This window comes from Phascolarctos cinereus, unplaced genomic scaffold (assembly GCF_003287225.1).
Source record: "Phascolarctos cinereus isolate Bilbo 61053 unplaced genomic scaffold, phaCin_HiC Scaffold_4;HRSCAF=312, whole genome shotgun sequence".
In the NCBI taxonomy this organism is placed as follows: Eukaryota; Metazoa; Chordata; class Mammalia; order Diprotodontia; family Phascolarctidae; genus Phascolarctos; species Phascolarctos cinereus.
In genome coordinates, this window is record NW_027555847.1 from 554,837,565 (window position 1) to 554,862,611 (window position 25,047).

The window sequence follows — 25,047 nt, forward strand, 5'->3', positions numbered from 1 at the left end:
GGAAATGGCAAACCATTCCAGTATCTCTGCCAAGAAAACCTCCAAAGGTGTCACAGAGTCAGACATCACTGAAAATGATTAAACAACGACAACAAAATACTATGGAAGATGAATTAGATTTATTCTGTCCAGTAAAAACTAGGTCCAAAAGGCAGAAGTTACAAGGAGGCAGATCTTGGCTTGTAAGAAATACTTCCTAACCTAAAGCCTCCAAAAGGGGACTCAGCTATCTTGGGAGGTAGAAGTGCTCATCACTAGAGGTATTAATGACCCCTTGCACACAGTGACTCTAATAAATGCTCACTGAATTGAACCACATCCTTCATCAGGGATATTGCAGATAGGACATATGTTTCAGATGGGATTAAACTAGATAAACTCAGAGGTTCATCCAACTCTACAAATTGATATTTTTGGGAACGGAATATTTAATACAAACATTTTAAGAGCACCAAGTGGGCTGACCCTCTGGGGACATCACTTGGGAGTCCCAGAAGAAGGCACTGACTGGTTCTGAGATTCTGCTATTAGCTCTACTATTCAGAAGGGGAGCAAATGTGAGACAACAGGAAGAAGGCAGCAGTGGCCCAGGAAGTAAGGAACAAAGGTCAAGTACAAAATAAGCAGAAGTAGCAAAGAGAAATAAGAGGAACAGAAGAAGTTTAAAAAAAAAAAAACCACCACCCACTGGTGCAGGATTCCACTGGCTACAACCCCAAAGTAGGACAACACCCTAGCACCGTCCTGATCCCTGTCATGACCCCAATCTTTCCTCCTGCCACTGATATGGCAGTATCTGGTTTCTATGCAGGCTGTGACTGAGATGACCTTGAATTTGGGGAGTTCTCCAGTCCTGGGTCTGACTGAAGAGAGGGTGTGTAGGAGAAAAGAAGAGAAAACACTCAAGAAATACTTCAAGGGAATATTTTAGTGTTTTAGGGAGCTTCTTAATTCTAATTTTTACCTTTCAATCTTGGGCTACAGGCTACATGAGGAGGTGGTTTAGTTCCCTCAACATCTCAGATTATATCATCATCTAATTCAACCTGTTCACATGAGGAAACTGAGGCCCAGAGAGGTTGGCTGACTTGCCCATGGTCAGACAAGACAAGATCTGAAGCCAATTGGTTCTCTGACCCCAAATTCCAGTACCTTCTGAATACATACCAAATACATACTGAATATAGATTATAGCTAAATGCTTTTGATAAAACTCACGATTAGCTTTAAAAAAAACATTTTATTTTTTCATGGTTTTTTTCTTTTGGTCTGTTTGTTCTTTCATAACATGACTAATAGAGAAATGTATGACATGACTACACATATATAACCTATGTCAAATTGTTTACCAACTTAGGGAGGAGGGAGGTGAGGGAGGGAGGTGAGGGAGGGAGGTGAGGGAACTCAATTTTTTTTAAATTAATGTCAAAGGAGCAGCTAGGTAGTGCAGTGGATAGAGCACTGACCTTGGAGTCAGGAGGACTTGAGTTCTAATCCAGCCTCAGACACCTAATACCTACTAGATATGTAATCGTGGGCAAGTCACTTAATCTCAATTGCCTCACCAAAAAAAAATATAATAATTATAATGTCAAACTCATGATGGAAAGTGCTATCCACATCTAGAAAAAGAAACTTGGAGTCTGAATGCAGATGGCAGCATATTATTTGCTCTCCTTTTCTTTTGTTATTTTATTTCTTCTTTCTCGTGGTACCACCCATTAGTTCTAATTTTTCTATACAACATGACTAATGTGAAAATATGCTGAATATGAATGTATAAGTAGAGCTTATATCAGATTACATGCCATCTTGGGGAGGGGGGAGAAAATTTAAAACTCAAAATCTTATGGAAGTGAATGCTGAAAACTGAAAATAAATATATCATTTTTGAAAATTAATGTCAAAAATTGTCTTTATATGTAATTAAAAAATAAAATAACATTTAAAAAGAAAAAATAAAGATTATGCAATTAGGTGGCTTAGTGGGTAAAGTACTGGACTTGGGAGTGAGAAAGATTCAAGTTCAAATCCAGCCTTAGACATTTCCTAGCTAGGGGAGGCTGGGTAAAGTCCCTTAACCTCCATTTGCCTAGGTTTTCCCACCTGTAAAATGGAGATCTTCAATCTTGCTCAATGTACCTCAGAACATCATGTTCTACTAATATAGTTCTATCATGTTTTCCCCTCTGGTTCTATGATTTCTTCATAAGGGAATATTCTAAAAGTACAATGTTATCCTACCTCCTTTCCCTTATATCTATTGCATTCATTTTCTTTTCTGAATAAAGTATAATATAAGTCTCCCTGAGAAATATTTTAATCATAGATTCTGTCTTATAATGTCTCTCAATGATACATGTGAGAGATCAAATTTGCCTCCCTGTGCTACCATCTTTAGTTCATCTTGCTTATTAACCATATTTGATGCATTTGTATATATAGCACCTGCCCTTGAGGGTTGTGGTGAGGCTCAAATAAGATCATATTTATAGAGTGCTTAGCACAGTGTCTGGCACACAGTATGTACCATATAAGTGTTAGATAATAATATTGATAATAATATTAATACGATCAATCTTGCCTCTTGTTCCCTACAGTCACTACTTGGTTAGATTCAGAATGAGAATTATATGTATACAACTGATCTGTTGAAGGGGGAAAAAAAAGATTAAAAAAATCTCTTTATCCAAACCTCTATTTGCCAATATGTGGAATACATAAAGAAAGTATGTATATAACACAAATTATGGTGATGAAATTTGAAGCTGAAGAATAGTGACAGAGGGGCATAGTTGATAGAGAACTGGCCTTGAAGTCAGAAAGACTGGGTTTGAGTCTCAAAACATATTAGTATCGCAACTATAAGTAGTCACTTATAGTTTTAACCTTGGCACTGAGGGGGATTCAATTACAGAAAAGGTGCTAATCTATATCATTAGTGATTGCACATCAATGAAGTTATATGTCTTTATTGACATCCCAGCCAGGGAATTTTTAAGGCTGAATTCCAAAGAGCTAAGATTGGGGCTGGGGCTGGGGCTGAACCTATGACTTTATTGCTATACTGAACTCCCTTTTCAGATGAATTAACTCTCTCTTACCAATGCAGGCCTGCCCCTTCTTTACAACTTTTACTTCTGGAGATTATCCAACTCAAAAATAGGGGCTTCTGCATATCGACTCAGAAAACTATATATTAACATGATCTATGTTCGACTGTAATTTTGCTTATCTTGTCAAATATTTCCCAATTCCGTTTTAATCTGGTTATTGCCCCACTCCACTCAGTGTGTTGTGGACAAATCTGTTTGACACTTCTGGTAGAGTATCCCAACTTGCCTATAGTCACATAGTGTGTGTTAAACGCATCACTTGAACGCAGGACTTAGCTTTGAGTCTAGTTCTCTATCTGCCATGCTGCATCACTACCTCTCTTAAAGTGTAAACCACGCAGGATTTGTTGATGGGCCATCATCAAGTCAGTGCTCTGAGGTACGCTGCAGAGTTCAGAAAATAAACCAGATTGAGGGAGAGAGAAAGCTCAAAGAGAGATGCCCTAAAATTAAATGCCATTTAGCACAGGTATCTAAATCTCTTTTGAGCTACAAAGCACCAACATCTATTAAGGAACAAAAAAGGGGAGACAGGGAGTCTTTATTGTTGCATTAAAAAAAAACCTTTAGGAGCATATCATACATTCCATCCATTTTTCAGTTTGCTGTATATCAACCCTTCTGCTCCATTTTGTAGCCTTCAGTAACATTTCACTAAAACATGAGTGGTACTAAAGAAAAGGAAAAAGGACAAATGTAGCCTAGCAAGAACAGTAATTATAGTATGTAACAGTAGTCATCCAACTTCCCACAAAGAGGACCTAATTCTGGAAGAAATCAGCTTCTACGATGTAAAAAAAAATTTAATTCTTTCCTTAAAATAGTTATTGTATCTGTGTGCTAGGCACCAGTAGAAACAGTAATCAATTTGTGGGCAGAGGACCCAGGTTTCAGTTTTGCTTGTCATTTACTATTCATATGACCTTACACAAGTCACTTAACCTCAGTTTCCTCAACTGTAAAATGAGTTTCATAAACCCCAGTTTCCTCAACTGTAAAATTAACTTTCATAAAATAAAACCCAATGCCATTAAAAATTGATACATACAAAAAGCAGCAGTTGCTCCTGAAATACATATTTTTAAAATCTCAAGATGATCATCTACTTTAAATTGATAAGTTCTGTTTCTACAGCAGCATATAAAACCCCACCTAATTCACAATTACCCCCTTCCCCACAGTGGATAATCCCCCCAAAATGTAAGCACAACAGTATAAAAGAATATTGATGGACAGTGCCTTCCCTAGGGTCTTAGTTTCCTAACTGTAAAAAGGAAGGGTGGGTGCTTAAAGATTAGCAAGTCAGTATCACCATTGTGCATTTGTTTTTGATCGGTTTTGTTCCTGTTCAAAGATGTCTTCATTTATACAGCTGTAGTCATTGTGTACATGGTTGTTTTTGATTCTGCTTTCTTTACTTGGAAGAGATTGATCTAAACATGCCATTTTCCAAACAATGACTGCAAACAGTCAGAGGGAAATAGGTGAACTACTCTATGTGTATTTGATTGAATGGGCAGAACATACAAATGGCTGCTTCTTCAGGACAAAAGATACAAAAGGTCATTAACACAACAATAACAACAACAACAAGATCATTTGCAATTACTGAGCTTCCTCTTCGGGAAGATTCTTGCCCTTACAATTTTCAGAGATGCTTGCAGAGACACCTACACTGTAGACTGGCTGAAGAACAGCTTGAATTTTGATGGGAATCATAACATAAGATACCCTGGACAAAATTTACTGACAACTTTTTTTTTTATCTCAACTGACAAAACAGAGAAACAAAACACATATCGTACTAAGATTTTCTAAAGGAAAGCAAATCTTACAACTATGTTTCAAAATTCCTGAATGATTTCTTTTAAGATTCAGGTTGACAATCTTCAAATGTTCACAGGAAGGACTTCAGTTATAAACTGATAGGAAAGGGGAGGGGAGGCAGGAAGAGAGTCCGGGCCTAGTTTGAAGGCATCAAAAAGAAAAGGAAACATTTGATTCCAGATTTATGCCTTTTTCTAGTATAGACATCAACTTCTTAAAACACAAACAAGGGTTAGATTGGTTTTTGGTGGGTTTTTTTGTTTTGTTTTGTTTTTAAAGGAAGCACTCACATTTTATTGAATGTGAAAACTACTTCTTGAATGTGTAGACTTATTTCATGTTCTTTATATAACATTGGGATTATTTTACCCAGACTCATCCTTTTTCTTCTTCTTCTTACAGCATCCAATTTCCCCTCTTGTATTCACAGCACCACCCCACACACACTTCCAAAGCTGTCAGGGTTAGCCTTAATAAATGCTTGATTGAGTGAATGAATGACCTTTCAGGTTGATGTTACTCGCAAACTTTTTTTCCATTTTAAACTTAGATCTCTCACTTGGAATTTCTTGTTTCTGAGGATATAAAAAGCAATTTCATCTTGTTTAATGGGGTGGTACCTACACCTGATCCCAAGAGGTTTCTAGAGATTCTCCTTTATTCCATCACGAATGTCCTTCAAATAGCATCAAGCACCTATAATAAGCTACACGGCTCTGCACTGCAGCATTTATACACCTTTTAACCTCCACCAACAAACTAATGAAAATCACCATCATCTCATTTAAGGGGATTTAGCGTCCACAGTATCAAAAGATCTTAATTGTAAGGTCAGTTCACCTTACAATGGTCACACAATATGGTTCTAAGCTGTGTCATGCATCTTAAGCAATGCTCTGTTACAACTTACAGCTCTCCCTCCTACCCCTGGTGCCTGAAGATAGAGTCAGAGGCATATAGGATTAGAACATACACCCGGGATAAGAAGGAGAGCTGTTTCTAATATTTATTAATATCAGAGGACAACTGCCCTATTTATAAATATCAACCCAGTAAGAATTCTCATCCCTACTCTGACACCCCAACCCCTCCCAAACCAACCAATGTACAATAGCATCCTGTTCACTGTAAGATTAATGACAAATCACGGCTGACATTTACATAGTACTTTAAGTTTTCAAAGTACTTTCTTCACAAGAACCCTGTAAGGTAGCAAGTCAGTTGGTCAGTCAACAAGTGTTTGTTAAGTGTGAACCATGCGTCTGGCATTGCGCTATATATAAGGGATACAAAGTGAAAAAAATCTCTATATTCAAGGAGCTTCCATTCCAATGAGGCAGACAACACATAAATTACTAGGTATATCCAATTTATATAGTGGATAGAGCACCAGTTACAGAGTCAGGAGGACCTGCATTCAAATCCAACCTCATTTACTAGCTGTGTGATCCTGGGCAAGTCATTTAACCCTGTTTGCCTCAGTTTCCTCATCTGTAAAATGAGTCGGAGAAGGAAATGGCAAACCACTTCAGTACTCTTGCCAAGAAAACCCCAAATGGGGTCACAGAGAGTCAATATCAATTGAAATGACACAACAACAAACAGAGGGTAATACCTAGGGAGTTGGGGGTAGGGGGAAAGGGGACTATGTAAAGTCTCTTGCCAAAGCCTACTGTAATATGTGGGGTTTGAGCCGATTCTTGAAGGAAGGCAGGGAAATTAGAAAGCAGAAGTGAGTGGGCAGGGCATTTTCAGGCACGGGGTGCTTCCAGTACAAAGGCATAGGGACTGCTGGGAGATGGAGAGTGTTGGGAGAAGGGAGTTTGTCTGTGAGGAGGGGTAAGTAGGCCAGGGATAGGATCATAGAATCCATGGAGGGGGAGTAAGATGTAAGAAAACTAGAAAGGTAAGAAGGGACCAGGATATGAAGTACTTTAGATGCCAGCAGACTTTACAAATGGGGAATCGAGGCAGGGAAAAGTTAAATGATTTGGCATGAGTAGTACAGTTATTGTTAAAGACTCTAGTATCCTGACTCATGCTGTTGCTATCTGCCCACCTGCTTAAACCAGAATTATCACACTTCCTCATTGCTTCCAAAACAGCTGCAGATGCCAGAGAATGAAGACCACTTTTGGGTACATGTAGAACAAACCATGGAAAGCATCAAACCATAAAGCTGGATTTAAAAAAAAAACCCTCAAATTGAAATGTGCAAAGAGAGAGAGAGGTAGGCCCCAAAACCTAATCTGCCAACTTTGAAAGTGGAAGCTCAGAGCAGATTAACATGTATCCCTTGTAGCCAAAAATAACTATCTACTGTTTGATACAATAATTCTCCAAGAGAGAACTTTTGATCCAGATCACAAAGTAACTCAAGCTTCCACCAAGTAAATGCAATCAGTTTCTTGTCTCAATCTCTGTTGACCAAGAAGCATCTAAAATTAGGAATCCCAGTGACATTGAAAAGAAATATGCTGAACACCTGATAGACTTGACTGCTCTGTGCAAAGCAGACAGTTAAAGATGACTATATTGAGGGACAGCTAAGTGGCACAGTGAATAAAGCTCCAGACTTGGAGTCAGGAGGACCTGAGTTCAAATACAACTCATACACTTGGGCAAGTCACTTAACCCCGATTGCCTCGTGCAAAAAAACAGATGGCCATATTGAAAGACTGGGGCAAAGAATTGGGAATTGAGGGGATGCCCATCAATTGGGGAATGGCTGAACAAGTTGTGGTATATGAATGTACATAGAGTTGGACTGACTGAAAAACTACTGAACTGAACATATTGAAATACGGATAGAATCACAACAGAGCCAACCTGACCATTTAAATCTGTAGGTTACTGAGTGCTTCAATATTAGTAATTCAATAACTCTCTGGTGGCATTTAAGGAATAATCCCTTCCCCCTTACTGCCTCTCTCAAGAACTCTAAACCTGTCCCAGGATAGGGCCCCAGACTCCACACTATTCCCAAAGCAATCCAGCTGTGCCAGGTATTCTCTCTAAACAGCTTACCCAGAAAAGAAAGTGACAATTCCTAGAGAAAGAAACCAAAAGTTGAGCCAATTTTACATCCTTCTATTTCCTCCAAAGAGACTTCAGACTCCAGAAACCACCAGTTCTCAGGCTTGCACAGAGGCCCCAACAACTAACCTCAGAAAGCAAGTTGCCTAAACAGAGATACTTAATAGGAAAAGGAATTCAGTCCTGAAATAACTGTCAGAGTAGAAGATTAAATCTACTGAATGTTACTTTCTCCTCTTTTGCTTAAAAAAAGTCACAGAGATGGACACTGTCCTTTGACTTATCTGACAAGTGGTCATCTGGCTTCTGTTTGAAGATTTGCAAGGAGGGGGAACTCTTGGGGCAGCCCATCTCACACTAGGAAAACTCTAATTATTAGAAAGTTTTTCCTGACATCTAGCCTAAATAGGCCCCTTGAACTTTTACCTATTACTTTGTTCTACCCCTCTGAGACAGGACGGTCAAAGAGCTAAATTAATGCAAGGCCTTCTACAAACTGCAAGAGGAAGGTGAGAAATCTTGCTGATTCTCTCAAGCTTTCTCCAGTGGCCTGTGCCATTCGTCCTGGCCCCAGGGCAGGCTGTTTTTTGTGCATGTGTATCCAGGGAGGAAAGAATTCTTCATATTAAGTCTATTTAGGGGTGGGAAACCTTCGGCCTCATCCAAACAAAAAAGGATTTGTTCTGTGAAGTTTGGATTCAGTCAAACGGACTTGAAGACCTAGAGGGCCACATGTGGCCTCTAGGCCACAGCTTCCCCACCCCTGGTCTATGTTCTTCTGAGGTCAAGGTGCCCCTTTGTTTTTCAAGACTCTCACACCTTTCCCAATCTGACTTTGAACTCCAGGTCACTATCTTTTTTTTTTAGGCATTTGGGGTTAAGTGACTTACCCAGGGTCACACAGCTAGTAAGTGTCAAGTGTTTAGTCTGAGGCCGGATTTGAACTCAGGTCCTCCTGACTTCAAGGCCGGTGCTTTATCCATTGTGCCACCTAGCTGCCCCTCCAGGTCACTATTTTTGCCATAACTAAAATTCAACTGGTCACTTTCATTTCTGGGGTACTTCTAGGATTCCTCAACCAGATGTTCCCTATACACTCAAGTCAACTAGCATTTATTAAGCATTTAGAATGTGCCAGGCAACTAAGTACTGGAGATATAAAGAAGGGTAAAAATAGTGCTGGCTGTCAAAAAGCTTGCAATTTAATGAGGGAATCAACATGAAAACAACTATGTGCAAACAAGATACATACAGGATAGTTTTCTTTCACAACATGACTGATATGGAAGTATGTTTTGGATGACTACACACATATAAGCTACATCAAATTGCCTTCTCAATGGGGAAAGAAGGGAGGGAGAGAAGGAGAGAATTTGGAACTCCATTAAAAAACAAAAGGGCAGCTAAATGGTACAGTGGCTACAACATTGGCCCTGGATTCAGGAACCTGAGTTCAAATCTGGCCTCAGACACTTGACACTAGCTGTGTGACCTTGGGCAAGTCAATTCACCCCATTGCCTTGGAAAAAAAAAGTTTAAAAATTGTTTTTACATGTAATTGGAAAAAATAAAATAATATAGATATAAATGTAAAGGAAGTGAAGATAATCAAAAGAGGGAAGGCATCAGCATTATTAAGGGAGAACATGAAAGACTTGTTGAAGGTAGGTTTTTAGCTAAGACTTGAAAGAAGTTGGGGGAAGTCAGGAGATGGAGACGAGGGAGACAATTCCAAGAATGGGAGAATGGCTGGTGAAAATGCATTCATGGCATAAACCGCTGCTTTTGGTATCCAGAACGAATGCTGACCCAACAATCAAGTTTGTATTTCCAAACATGTTTTGGAAAGTAACAAGCAGCAAAATCAAAATTCAGAAGTCCAGCCTTCTCTGTATCACCCTCAAGCATTCTCTTGCTCAGAGAGTCAAGCCATATATTCAACTCCTTTTTTGTGGAGTGGGAAATGTACCACCATGCAATTAGAAACCCAAGGGTCATCCTGGTATCTCTTGTAAAATAGAAAGAATATTGGCTCTAGAGTCAAAGGTTGTTCAGTTATTTTTCAGTTACATCCAACTCTTTGTGACACCCTATTTTTGTAAAGATACTACAGTGGTTTGCCATTTCCTTCTCCATTTCATTTTACAGATGAGGAAACTGAGGCAAACAGGTTAGGTGATTTGCCCAGGGCCACACAGCTAGTAAGCCTCTGAGCCCAGATGTGAACTCAGGTCTTCCCAACTTCAGGCCTGGCACTCCATCCCTTCACACCATCTAGTTGCCCCAAGACTCAAAGAACCTGGGTTCTACCTGTGTGATCTTGGACATATCATTTAACATCTCTTAGCCTCAGTTTCTTTATCTGCAAAATGAAGGACTTTGACCTCTCAAAGTCAGAGATTAACCTCTGATCTTTTACACCTTCTTCTTAAAAAGAACAGTAAAAAACTTGAATGATTAAATGGTGCAGTCTAAAACCAGAATTGTGTAGGCAATCCTTGCTCTAAAGAAATGTGTAAATAATAAGTAACAAAAAGAATAAACACAGGGTGCTGTTTGCTAATGCATGTTCCCAGAAGGGGAATGAAACCCATGAACCTCAAACAGCGAGAAAGATTTTTAGTCTCTCAAAGGATTAACTTCCTTCCATGAATTTATCTAATGAATGAAATTTCAGAGTCAACTATAATCTGTACAATTCCAGCCAGTCCCTATCCCTTTTCCTCTTTTCTTTCATGGAAGAAGTTTGGGTTTCAATGGTCTAAATGCTGATCTTCATACCCTGCTTTATTCTGCCTGTGGGGACACAGGCAAAGCCTTGACTACACCAAAAACAGGAGTTGGAAATCTCCTTCTGTCAGAATGTTCTAAATGTATCTTTTACGTTTAAAGAGTTGAACACTCTCTTTTCTCTCCCTCCCTCTCCCCCTGCTTCAATCTCTGTCTGTGTGTGTGTGTGTGTGTGTGTGTGTGTGTGTGTGTGTGTGTGTGTGTTTGTCTTTTATTCTTCAGGATGGGGAACCATGTGGAAGAAGTAAAGGAACTATTTCATTTTTAGGAGAAGGACGATCATTGGACAAAGATGTCTCACAGCTTTATCAATGTGAAATAAGAAGAAATTTAAGAAAGATTTAGTTTTCATTAAGGTATTTCAAGATCTTGGTTGTTTGATTACAAGATAAAAAGAAGAGCAAAAAACTATCAGAAAAACAGGCAAACCTCCTGACAGAGAGGTGACACAACGAAGCTGCTAAATGAGACATACATTGCTGGATGTGGCCAATGTGGAAATGTGTTCTACTTAACCAAGGATTTATTCCCCTGCTTTTTTCCAATCAGGAATGGGGGACAGATAAATAAATGCTATTAATTGAAAATATGAAAGAAAAATTTGAAACTATAAAAAACAGGCAAGAAATGAAGAATTGGAGTATACCTGATCTATTGTGGTGTCACATTCTGGGCACCATGTTTGAAGAGGTACAAACTGAAGTAAATCTAGAGGACAGCAACTAGAAATATTAATAGGTCTGAAAATCGTGTCATTGGAGGAATCACAGAATTTCAGAATTGAAAGGGACCTCTGAAACCATTTACTACAACCCATACATGAAAGGAATCCTCATTACAATATACCACCTGAAAAGCAGTCATGCAGCCAACTCTTGATGCAGCTAATTCTTCTTTAGGCAGCTCTTACTGTTGTAAAGTTTATTTGTTTTGGGGTGGTTTTTTTTTTTACTGACCTCTAGCCTAAACTTACCTCTTAACTTCTACCCAGAGTCCTTACATTTGTCCTCTAGGGAAAAAGCGATCTACAATCCCTCCTCTCCTTCAAATAATTGAAGACAGTTCTCACATCCCTCTCCATGTTCAGCCTCCAGGCTAAACATGACCTACTCCTTCAATCAAACAGGGAGCAGTTAAGGAAGTAGTAAAAATTAGCCTAAAAATAAAACCAAAGGAATACATGTTGCAAAATTAAAATAATTTAAATGTTATTAGGTAGAAGAAAGAAAAGACTTATTCTAAATGGTTCCTGAGGATAAAACAAGGGCTTCTGGGTAAAAGCCAGAGGAAGGGAGGTATCAACTCAATATAAAGAAGAACCTTCCTACAAATTAGAGTTTTCCAACAATGGCAGTTGATTCATTTATAAAGTAAGTTACTTTCCAATATTAATGTTCAAGCAGAGATAAGATAATTTTCTATAACTGGCAAAAGAATTCCTGCACTGGGTAGGAGGTTAAAAAACATAGGTGAATCCTAACGTCCCATCTCATTCTAGGCTACATTTAAGGCCAATAACAAATCATCATGGCTTACCATGAGTTATGTTATGTTTTACTTGCCCTAGACAAGAAAGGAAATTAAAACAGGGGAGTAAGGAACCCTGGACATTGATAAGATCTGCAAGTCCAGGAAGATACTTGAGTCATCTCTAATCACCACCCCTACCATACTACTACCTACCATTTTCCCACACTGCTCAGGTGCTCTCTGACCCCTGCACTAATTTCCTTGACTCTGTTTTCAGGGTTTAAAAGACAATCATGCTGGTATATTTTAAAATGGGATTTTAAAAAATGATTCAAAGGATTTATAGATCACAATACTCTATTTTTTTTTAAATTTTCTTTTCTTTTTATTCTAGACTTTAAAAACATGAAATAAAACAAGCATTTCTGAATACAGCATGGTCCAGGAGAGGATGATACACAAAACTACAAATTTTGCTTATGCAGAACTTGCTTTTCTTAGGTATATAATAAAATCAACATGTAATTTTCAAAGCTGTGTCACAATACTTTAAAACAGGGGTTCTTAACCTGGGGCCCAAGCACTTTAAATGGGGTTGGTGGACAGATCAAGAGCCATGAACCTGGATGGGGAAAAAAATTACATCTCTATTTTCACTAACCTTTAAATTAAATTGAGCATTTCCTTTAATTATGAATTTTTAAAAAAAAAGCAACTATTCTGACAAGGGGTCTACAGACAACTTCTAGACTACCAAAGGGGTCCATGACAAAAAGTTTTTGCACAAAACCAATGCAACCAAGATTAGGAGGGAAGTAGAAAACTGAGAAAGAAGTTTTACAACTAGTGTCTCTGATAAAGGCCTCATTTCTCAAATATATAGAGAACTGAGTCAAATCTATAAGAATACAAGTCATTCCCCAATTGAGAAATGAGAACCACCAAACGAGAACAAGCAGTTTTCAGATGAAGAAATTAAAGCTATCTACAGTCATATTAAAAAAAATGCTCTAAATCGCTATTGATTAGAGAAATGTAAATTAAAACAACTCTGAGGTACTAACTCACACCTATCCAACCGTCTACTATGACAAAAAAGGAAAATGATAAATATTGGAGAAGATGTGGGGAAATTGGAACACTAATGCATTATTGGTAGAGTTGTGAATTGATCCAACCATTATGCAGAGCAATTTGAAACTATGCCCAAAGGGCTATAAAAATGTGTATACCCTTTGATCTAGCAATATCACTACTAGCTCTGTATCCCAAAGAAATCATAAAAATGGGGAAAGGACCCACATACACAAAAATATTTAGAGCAGTTCTTTTTGTGGTGGCAAAGAACTGGAAATTGAAGTGATGCTCATCAGTTGGTGAATGGCTGAACAAGCTGTGGCATATAAATGTAATGGAATATTATTGTTCCATAAGAAATGATGAGCAGGTGGACTTCAGAAAAACCTGGAAAGACTTACATGAACTGAGGTTGAGTGTAGTGAACAGAACCAGGAGAACACTGTACACAGTAAAAGCACTATATGATGATCAACTATGATTGACTTAACTCTTCTCAGCAATACAATGATCCAAGACAATTCTAAAAGACTCATGACAGAAAGTGCTATACACATCCAGAGAAAGAACTATCGACTCCGAATGCAGACTGAAGCATACTATTTTCACCTTTTTGGGTCTTTCCCCTTTTGTTCTGTTTCTTCTTTCACAACATGACTAATGTGAAAATATGTTTACATGATTACACATATATAACCTATATTACATTGCTTGTCATCTTGGGGAGGAAAGATGGAAGGGAGGGAGAAAAAAATTTAGAACTCAAAATCTTATAAAAAATAAATGCTGAAAACTATCTTTACATATAATTGGAAAAAATAAAATATTTACAAAAAAGAGAAAGAAATGTAAAATATCAAAAACCATATGAAAGATTGCTCCAAAACACTAATAGGAGAAATTCAAGTCAAAACAACTCTGAAGTTTTATCTCACATTTAGTAAATTGACCCCAAAAAATGACCAAAAATGGGAATGTCAATGTTGAAGGGGTTGTGGAAAAACACTATTGGTGGAACTGCGAATGGGCCCAACCATAGCAGGAAACAATCTGGAATTCTGCTAAGAAAGTGACTGAAACATCCATACTCTTCTACCCCTGATAGATATATACTCCAAGGGAGTAAAAGATAGAAAAGACAGGCCCCCATAATACCAAAATATTTCTAACAGCACTTTTTGTAGTAACAAAGAACTAGAAACAAAGTAGATGTTCCAACTAGAGAATGGTTAAACAAACTACAGTATATGAATCCAAGAGAATAGTACCAAATCATAAAAAACAATATTTAGAATAGACTGAATCAGGAGAAGTCTATATGAACCGATGGAAAGTCGGCAGAACCAGGAAAATATACAGTAACTCTAATAATTACAAAAAACTTTTTCTTTCTACCTTTCCAACATCTATTGTACGTATATATGTCCAGTTTTCTCTACTCACATCACCCTAGTTAAAGCCTTTATCACTTCTCACCCTGGCTACTGAAATAGCCTTCTTTCTCATTAGTTTCCCTGCTCCAAATCTCTCCTCAATCCAATCCATGCTTCCCACAGCCACCCAAGTGATTTCAAACTAAAATGTAGGTCTGACCTACTTCATCCCCTAACTTAATAAACTCCAGTGACTCCCTATTATCTCCAGAATCAAACATAACGTCCTTTCTTTGGCATTTAACACTTTACAACCTAGATCCTTTTACCACTCTAATCCCCATATACTTTACTCCTCTACTATCTGGCTATGCCAGTCAACTTGTTCCTGACACACAATATTCCATCTCCCATCCTGTGTCTGCACACTGACTGTCCCCAATATTGGGAACCCTCTCCCTCCTCACTTCAATCTCGTAGCTTCTCTGGCTTCCTTCAATGCTTGGTTTAAATTTCACAATTGACTAGAGGCTTTTTTCTTGGGTCCCCACAGCTGCTAGAGGCTTTCCGTCTAAGATTACCTTTCATCAATTCTGTATGTATCTTGCATGGATACATCTATTTCATGTTGACTCCCCCATGAGAATGTTAGCTCACTGAAGTCTGGGACTATTTTTTTTTTGCATGTCTGTATTCCCCGTGTCTGGCACACTGTAAGCACTTAATGAATATATGTTGTTGTAATAATAGAAATTGAGAGAACAACAATGAGACAAAATAAAAATTAAATGCTGTATAATTACAAAAACAAAGCATGACCCTAATGAAGATATATGAGGATGTGGTTCTCTCCATTCTTTGCAGAGGTGGAGAACTACAAATACAGTATACAGCACATAGTGATGTGTTGATGGATGTGTTATAGGCTCTCTGGGTGGGCAGGGATTCATTAGGGATACATGCTAACATAAAAACAGAAATATATTAATTAACATTTTTATTTTTTATTTTAATTTATGGAATAAAATAAGCATTTCCATAACACAGTACAACAAAAAAACATGACTGCACTTGAAACCACAAACCCACTATGTACAACTTGCTGTTCCTTTTAATAAATACATAACAAGGTTATCACATGAATTTTCCCCCCCATTTTTCTTTCCTCCCCCCCAACCTAGAGATGGCTACCATTAAACACAAAAAAGTGTATGTGTATATATATGCAAAATTATTTTATATACATTTCTATTCATCAGTTCTTTCTCTAGATGAAGATAGTATCTTTCTTCATATGTCCTTTATCAATTAACATTTTAAAATTTTTTTAAAGAAATTCTTTCTGGGGAACCTAGCTACCAGGCTAGTATCATAAGGCAACAAGACAGATGCATGCAATGCTTGTTTCACATCTTCATAAGCACAACTGGCAACATGGAGCAGGTCCAGGGGAAGGAAATCAGGATAGTCAGTCAGATGGCAAATGAGCATTGAAGTGCCTATAATATGCCAGGCACTGGGGATACAGAGGAAAGCAAAAGACAGTCCCTGCCCTCGAGGAGCTCACAATCTAATGGAAGAGACAATATGAAGGACAGTTAGGGGAGCTGGAAGTTTTGATAGTCCATTGAGGAACTGGAGAACATTAAGTTCACAGAAGAGAAGATGTGATTGTGGGGATGTAGTTGCTATCTTAAAATACTTGAGGGATTATCATATAGAAAAGGCATTCTAGTCATCTTGGCCCTTGAGGACAGAAATAGAACTAATAGGCCAAATTACAGGAAGGCAAATTTCCACTTAATATAAAAGATGAAGATTCTATGAGTGTCCAAAGATGGCATGGACTACTGTATCCTCTAAAACTAAAGGTCTTCAGATGGGGGCTGACCCTAACTGAATGACCTTCCCCCCTTTGTTGGAGATGTAGCACAGAATATTTATGTTATCAGACATGGGTTGGACTAGGTGTCCTTTGAGGTCCCTTCCAAATCTATTTTATGATTTAGTGATAAGAAAGGGATAGGATGGAATTGGACTTGAGGAATGGGTAGGTGGGGGAGGGGAGGAGTATAGAGAAGAAGAATTTGTTAGGAAATCATATTGACAAGTATTTAAAGACATTTGTCTATAAGGAGGAGAAAGTAGCTCAAAAACCATTTTTGCAAGTATAAAATGTTGAAACTACCACAAAAATTCATTTTAAATTCCCAACAGGAAGCCTGAAGATCATTATAATCCTTTCTTATGCCTAAGCAGCAGATTATATTCTATATGCATATGTTTATATGTTTATTACAAAAAAAAGGTAGTTTATTACACTTATCCATCTGTACTTTATTTCCTCATTAGAAACACGTGACATATCATTTACCTTCAAAGTATTATGGGCTTTGTTTTTTCAGTGTCATTAGACACTTCCATTAGACTTCAGATTTGGTAGTTTAGCTGGCATGATGCCTATACCCATACTTTGGACTGAATAGTCTCATTCACTGAAATGGACAATCTCTATTTAGTTTACCAGCATGAAAACATCAGCAAAGAAATTCCTATCTCTTCTTAATTGCTAGACTTAGAAATCCCCAGAACAGTGGGTAGGCTAGGTAAGTGACCTTGACTGTACAGTGTTAGAACATATGATGATGAAGTAGTTAGAAATCTTTTAAATAATCACTTTTTTCCTAAATGTATTCTCAGAATGTAGAATAGCTCTATATGAATATACAACCCTGGTAAATTTAAGACATGTTGAAAGGCTTGGTGCAAGTGATAAATGCTTTACCCAATTAAAATGGAAAAGAAAATGGATAAACAGTGCTATTTTCCTGACACATAAGTCATTTAAAAGCCTGGAAAGACCAGTTACAAGTTCCTATGACCATGGTTTTACTTCAACTGAAAGTTACAAAATAACAATAATAATAATACAAAAATAAACAAACAAACAAAACCAGGCCAAGATTCAAATCTGACAACCTCTTAAAGGCTGAATGTCGACTTTTCTTAAAGGTTTCCCAACAGGTTTCAAGGGGAGGAAGGTTCAGTCTGAAATGTTTTATATTTCCTCTCACTCTTAAAACATTGGAAAACCCATTTGGCTTGGAGGCCTGAATAGAAGGGGAGTTTAACTACTTACCACCAAAAAGATGTAATGGAAAAAAGCCGAGGAGATGGCTGGACCCTATTTTCTTTTTGCTCAGCACATCCTGTCTTTAATGTGATGGGTAAATAGGCCAAACCCAAACATACCAACTCTTTTCAGGTGAAATTATCTAGGTTATGAAAACAAGCTTTTTCTCCTTAACTCACGGCTCATAGAAATCACTTCCAAAACAAACCAGCAAAGCAAATCATTGCTCACAAGAGAGCCGACAAACAAGTTCTCCCTGCTTTGATAACTAACTCCCAAGAGGAAGTTTGGGTCTCTTCTTTCACTTGTGCTCCGAATTTCAGACCCGACTTCAGATAATCCTATGCCACACATGGCAAAGAAAGGCTGGGCTCTACACATCCTATCTGCTGCTTAGTGGAAACTAATCTTCTGAAACTTGTCTCCAGATTAATCTTGAGCAGGAAAGATTTTTTTATATGGATTGTGTCATTTCAGGATATGGACATCTTTGATGAAAAATAAATGGTCCTAGGATGTTTTCCTTACTGATCAAAAGATAATGTACTTCACAGGCCCTACAGCAAGTCTAAAGAGTTACTCTTAAATATAAAAATATCCAGGACTTCAATTGAACAGGCAAAGCCACATGTTTTTGACATGACTAATACCCTACCTTTCCCCAATATTGAATATATGTTGGTGGTAAGCTGTCAAGGCAATAATAATAACAAGTTTCACTACTAAATATATTTATGAATTGCATAATTTCCCAACTCTTTTAATGAGAAACTAGATCCCTACACAATTATAAAATATTTTCCTTACAGACATTCTTTAGAGGTTTTTAAAAATTAGCACAGAATATCATCTATAGGACATGATTTAATATAGTCCTACTTTATAAACTTTATGAGTACAAATATTATTAGCCATTAAATATTGATTTTTGAGAAATATTAAGCACCCACTATGTGCAAAGCAGTGTGCTAGAAGCTGGAGAGATACACAAGAAGAAGGGAGGAAGGAAAGGAGAAAGAGAGGCAGGAAGGGTGGAAGGAAAACAGGAAGAGAAAGAGTTTGGGAAGAAGGGAGGGAAGGAGGAATTTATTAAGAACCTACTATGTTCCAGGAACTATGCTAAGTGGTTTATAACTATTATCTTACTTTATCCTCACAACAACCCTGGGAGATAGGTGATATTATTATCCCCATTTTATAGCTGAGGAAACAGGCAAACAGAAATTAAGTGATTTGCCCAGGGTCATACAGCCAACAAGTGTCTGAGGTTAGATTTGAATATAGGTCTTCCTGACTCCTGGCCCAGTACTTTTATCTCTGCTGCCCTACCTCGCTGCCTAAAAAGACAAGGAAGAAAAGGTTCCCATCTTCAAGGTAGTACATTAACATGAATTAGTCTTACAGGGGTGTGAGACATACAGAAATTGCTATCATTACAGTCCAAACATGTGTGCAAGGGAGAAATCAGAAGTAGGCAGTGTGGAAGACTCAGATATTCTCTTGGCTTTTGTGACTCATGAAGAAGTTAATGTGACTGTGCTCACACAGCAACCTGGTAGGCTTATTGGAGTTGAGAGGAGGAAGTAGTGATGGATTTTACTGAAGCCGTGTGTATTTATTGACACCTAGGTGGCATAGTGGATAGTGAGGAAGACCTCAGTCCGAATCCTGCCTCATATTTCCTAGCTGTGTATCCTTGAGAAAGTTGTTTAAACTCTCTCAGCCTTGGTTTCCTTTTATGCATAATGGGGATAAAAATAGCATCTACTCCACAGGTGTGTCCTCCAAGCCTAGAATGTTTTCCCTCCTCACTTTCACCTTTTGGATTCCTAAAAGACTTCAGTTCAAATCTCATCTTCTTCAAGAGGCCTTCTCTGGTCCCCATCCCCCCACTCAACCCACTTTGCCCAGCTAATGCCTTCCCTTGAGGGGGGACTTAAAGGGGACTTAAACTGTATATATCATTTAGATACTATTTTTTATATGATGCATCCTCCATTAGAATATGGGCTCCTTGAGGGCAGAGACCTTGTTTTTGCCTTTCTTTGTATCCTCAGCACTTAGCACAGTGCCTGACACATAGTAAGCTCTTAATGCTTGTTAAATGATTAAGCACCTTTTCTTCCAAGTAAAATTCAAACAATACTTCTCCAGGCTAATAAACATTTCCAATGAGCTTATCATCCTTCCAGTTAAATAGTATACCTCCCTTAATATCTTCAAAATCTCAATCTGGGGAATTTTCCATCTCTCCTGAATTGACCTCCCTTATAAAAGTTGAAGCCATGGGACCCTACCTATCCTTTCTATGAACTCTTTCAAATCTGCTCTCCAAAAACCTGGCTATGTCGGGTTTTCTTCTTTTCCAATGAGGAAGTGGTCACTTCTCTACTCCACCGTACAATAGTAAACAGTTCCTCCTTACTGAGGAGAATTAGATCCAAAATAAATAGTTCTACTTTTTTGTTCTTCTGCCTGTTGAAGGTAGAAACTATAATCAAAGCAAGCCAATAAATGACTAGTTGTTTGGTTTTGGGCAAAGAAAGTTTAAACAAATTTCAAGATAAAGTCCCTTATCACTAATGTCGTATGCCTCCACAGAAGACTTGTGATCTCTTTCCTGTTTCCCAAATTCCTCCTTTACTTAATTATTCAGATCGATTTTCCATAGAAATTATCTCTAAACATTTTTAATCACATAGCACTATCAATAAAAAAAAATTTGAGCATGGAGCCCCAATGTGTAGATTTACTTATTCATAAATCATATCTATGTACATTACAAAATTCAGATTAAAATAGAAATGTTAAAAGGATAAGATAAAAAATAAATAATATTTGCTCCTAGAGTCAATAAGGGGCCACTGAAATTCATTGAGGAGGGGAGTGACTTAGACTTGTGCTCTAGGAAAGGTGCAGAAGGATGGATTAGAGTAGGGGAAAGCTGTAGGAAAAGAGATCAATTAGGAGGTTATTACAATAGTTCTAGTGAGAGGTAATGAGGGCTTAAGATAGGGTGGTGACTATGTAACTGGACAGAAGGGGATAAACAAGAGAGATGTAGAAAAACAGCAAGCTCTGGCAACTATTTGGATATGAGGAAGAAAAGTCAAATATAACTGGGAAGTTGCTAAACCCAAGGTGACTGGAAGGAAGAATGGTGGTGAGCTTAACAGTAATAAGGAAATTTGAAAGAGGGGTGAGTTGGGAGTAGGGATAGGGTGGGAAGATAATGTAATGATACATGTGATCCATATCAGAACCCACCCAACTCACCCAACCTGGCCATTCTATGGGTATCTTCTATCCCACTAAAAATGAAAAGTTGGAGAGGTAAGGCCAGGATCTTCCTAAATAATTATTTCCGCTAAAAGTAAAACCTGCCTTCTGAGGCACACCTGCCACCGCTATCAGGGGAATATCATCTGAGCTGATGTCCAACTTAAAATGAAAGAAGATGAAAACTTGCACAGGAGAGAGAGGGCAGAGTGGGGGAGTGTTGGAGAATAAGGGTAGATAATGACTGTTGGAGGTAGGCCCCACCCTTGCCACTTGTCTTCCCAACCTCTGACTGGAGGATCAATTGGTGGATCAACCCTTGGAGTTCAGCCATGGACCCTCTAAAAGTCACACCTTCTCTCTACCACCTCCCCCATTTTGGAGACCACTGCTCCACAGGATATTCCAATGACAATATCCCTTTATTCCTGCCTCTGCTGATATTAAGTCAAATGCTCTCCCAACTTCAGTGTTTAGATTTCCTAATACAGATCTTTGTCATATATATATATATATATATATATAGTTCCTCTGCCTTACTCACACATTTTGCCTACCGTGTTCCTTTAGACAAATACATATCCTTCAAAAGCCATGTTCCAGTTAAAAGTCTTATCCACAAAGTCTCAGAAATCCCTATGGGGTTAAGATCTCTATGTCACCTTGCTTATTACTCAGACTTTCTATTTAGACAGCTGAGATAACAGGTTTAATTGCTGGTTCCTTTCTTGGATTCTGCATCTTGTAAAATTTTGGGTATCTCTACTGGTATTCTTCCTTCAATGAAGCTACTCTCTGGTAAATAGCTTGGTGAATATATATAGATAGCTTTCCTATTCTTTTTTACTTTGAAGTCTTTTAGATAAAATTTCTAAGATTCCAAACAATATCTTCTTACCATTCCTTTTTAGTACACTCTATCCCTGACCAGGGGCCTGTGATTAATATATTTTAAGCCATAGTCCAGAAATCCAAATCTCATTTTCATACTTCATATTCTTAAATAGCTGTTCACTTCTCAATTCTGGCCCCTCCCTTTTTTAAGCCTTTGACCTTAATCCTACTCATTGCAGTGATGAATATTACTACTTGTGCCTTTATGGCCTTCAATTTTTTACCTACAATGTCATAATCTTTAACAATGATTTCTAAATTCCTTCTATTACTATTGATTTTGCCCAAAGTTATCACCAGAAGTAGTCATCCTGTTGACAAGTCTTGGGAGATTCTCCTACATGTCCATGAAACATGTTCCAGTAAAACATTAGGCCTCTCTGTTATTGTTATCAGGTAAATAAATAGCTGTTTCAGTAACTCTCAGATGGGAGTCACCAACCCTCCACTGTTTGCTTCTTCTTCATCTCACCCTTATGGGATTATCTCTCACCTGACGACACCTGTGGATCCACAACATCACTCCTTGGAGGTGAAGAAGCTGCTTCCTTCTCAAGAGGTACAGCTCCCTCATACTGAGGATACAGAACATTAAAACTTTCACATACTTTTCAGACAAGATGATTACTAACCATGCTTTTTCCATCTTATAATTCAATATCTATGTAGTATACTTACCCCCTAGGATAAGGCCTTAAGAACTCAGATATTTTGCTTTTTCATCCAACCTAGAGGTGACATTTTTCCAAAGACAGGGTTTTTTAATATGTCTAGATCAATTCAAAGAGACAGAGAAAGAGAAAAATAGAGATAAAGAGAGAAGACAGGGACTGGACCTCTGAGTTCACTGCAGGAAACTCTAGCATGAGGACACTCCCTTTATCAATGTCACTCAGTACTCTCTGCAATTCCGTTTTAGAGACATGCTTAGAGAACTGAGAGGTTGTGACTTTCCCAGGGTCACATAGCCAATATGTGCCAGATTCAAGAATTGAAAACCCAGGTCTTCTTGGCTCCAAGGTCAACATTTAATGCACTAAGCCACACTTTTCTCACATATATGTACACATTTTCTGGTTCGCCATTCAAACTAATATTTGGAGGGGAAAATTTTTCTATATAGGGTTGTTTTAGTAAGCAAGACTAATGCTTTTTAGTATTCTAGCAAAAAGGAACCTGGAAGAAAAGATTTAGACACTAACATGGTAGGTGTGATCCCACTGCTACGAACACATCCTCCTAAAAATTTGTTATTCCTAATTGTCAAACCTGTCCAAAGGTGGAATGGGCTACCTTGTAAGGCAAGGAATTCCCCATCACTGGAGGAATTCAGATGGAGACTGGATCCCAGGGGATCTCAGTTCAGGTAGCAATAAGATGGCCTCTGAAGTTCCTGTTCAAAATTACATTAAAAGTTGCTTTGATCAAATGGTCAAGGGAACTTACCGATGTACAAAAGATGCACTGACATTCCTGCAGAGTGGTCATCTTGTCCAGAGAATATTCACAAAGACAGAGCTTGCAAGTGACCAAAGGAGCCAAGGCGAGTTCTCCAGTTGCTGGTTTTTCCATCGTCATGGTAGAATAGCAGAGCTCACCAAAAGAGCCCATCAGTATGTCTGGACACTTCTCGGATCTTCTTAATCCCTGCAATCAGATTTCAGAACTTAAATACTTTGATCTACAAGTTAGGGCATGTCTGGGAACATTACATACCTTACAAAGTTTTGAACCAGAGGAGTGGTAAGGGGCGAGGGAAGTTAAAAATTAAGCTCATAACATTCGTAGCAATTAAGAAAGAAATATGGTTCAGTGGAAAGAGTACTGAACTCCCAGCTGTCACTTTCACCCTGTGTTACCTTAAGCAAGTCATTTCTAACTTTCTGTATGCCCAATACTGAACATAGTACCTGACACATAGTAGGTACTAATTAAATGTTGATTGACTAATTCACTGATCTGACCTCCCCTGGCCTCAAGTTCTAAAGCTATGACCCTATGAATTCGAGGACCAAGCCAAGAACATAAGAACAACCCCATTTTACCTATTCCATTCCAACTAATTGCTTTCAAGGTAAGATAAAGACACCTTTTGTAGGCCAACAACTCTCACTAAAGTCACAGGAGTCTGATAGCCCAATTCTACTTTGGGAGCCTCTTGCGTGTATGGTATGACTGAAATAAAGTATGCTTGAGCTTGAGGGAGGAGGTGGGAGGCCGTGCACAATAGGGAGATCTAAAAGCCTCCAGTTTAGCTGTGGGTTTTTTTTTAAAGAATTATATTTAAGAAGATTTAAGAAAATATATCAAGGAAGTCTTAAAATAATTTTTCTCTTAATGTTGTTTCTAAAATCTTTACATTTTATAATATCAGTAAGCTATACAAGGCATTAAAAGAAAAAAAAATCCCCAAAGTTCTTTAAAAGTATCATCATCCAACTAAACCTCAAATCTTTTTTTTTCTTTTTTGAGGTTAACTAAAACTTTCATTTTAGGATGACTCAGATACTGAACACATTTCTTGAGAATTGGGTTTTTTTCATTCTATTTTAAGAACCACTTTTGGCAGAAATACACAATATCTGATGCACTGTCCCAGTAGCACAGCTGTCAGAAATGTCCAATATCTGTTAATGAAAATAAGTCATAGAATAATGGATAATAGTATAATATATTTGGAGCTGGAAGTGCCCTTAGTGACTGCCAAGTTCAACTCCCTCATTTTATAGATGAGGAAACTAAGGGAAAGTGAAGTGACTTCCCAGGATAACATAGTGAGTGTCTATGGCAGTATTTGAACCTATGTCTTTTGACTTCAAGCCCAGTGTCCCATCTACTCTTCCAGAGGCATCAAACAGAAGACCCATAATACTCCTGAGTGCAGCCAGAACCAGATTAAAATATAACCGTGAAATGTTTAACAAAACAAATAAAAATACAATAAACATAGCTCATGTTAACATGGTTTTGTGGTCTCTATTTCTATTTAATACCACTGCCCTCCACCACACTAACTCCCAAGGCATTAACAAATGTTACAAATGAAAGACTG

The 25,047-nt window shown here is 38.0% G+C and overlaps 1 protein-coding gene across 1 annotated transcript in view; it reads right to left on the minus strand.

The window, feature by feature from the left end:
• RNF144B (ring finger protein 144B) overlaps positions 1 to 25,047 on the minus strand; it is a 92,758-nt gene that overhangs the window by 54,559 nt on the left and 13,152 nt on the right. The window contains exon 2 of the mRNA XM_020986827.2: positions 23,442 to 23,642. Coding sequence (XP_020842486.1) covers positions 23,442 to 23,606 — 165 coding nt within the window. The 5' untranslated portion in view covers positions 23,607 to 23,642. The remainder of the gene's footprint in view (positions 1 to 23,441; positions 23,643 to 25,047) is intronic.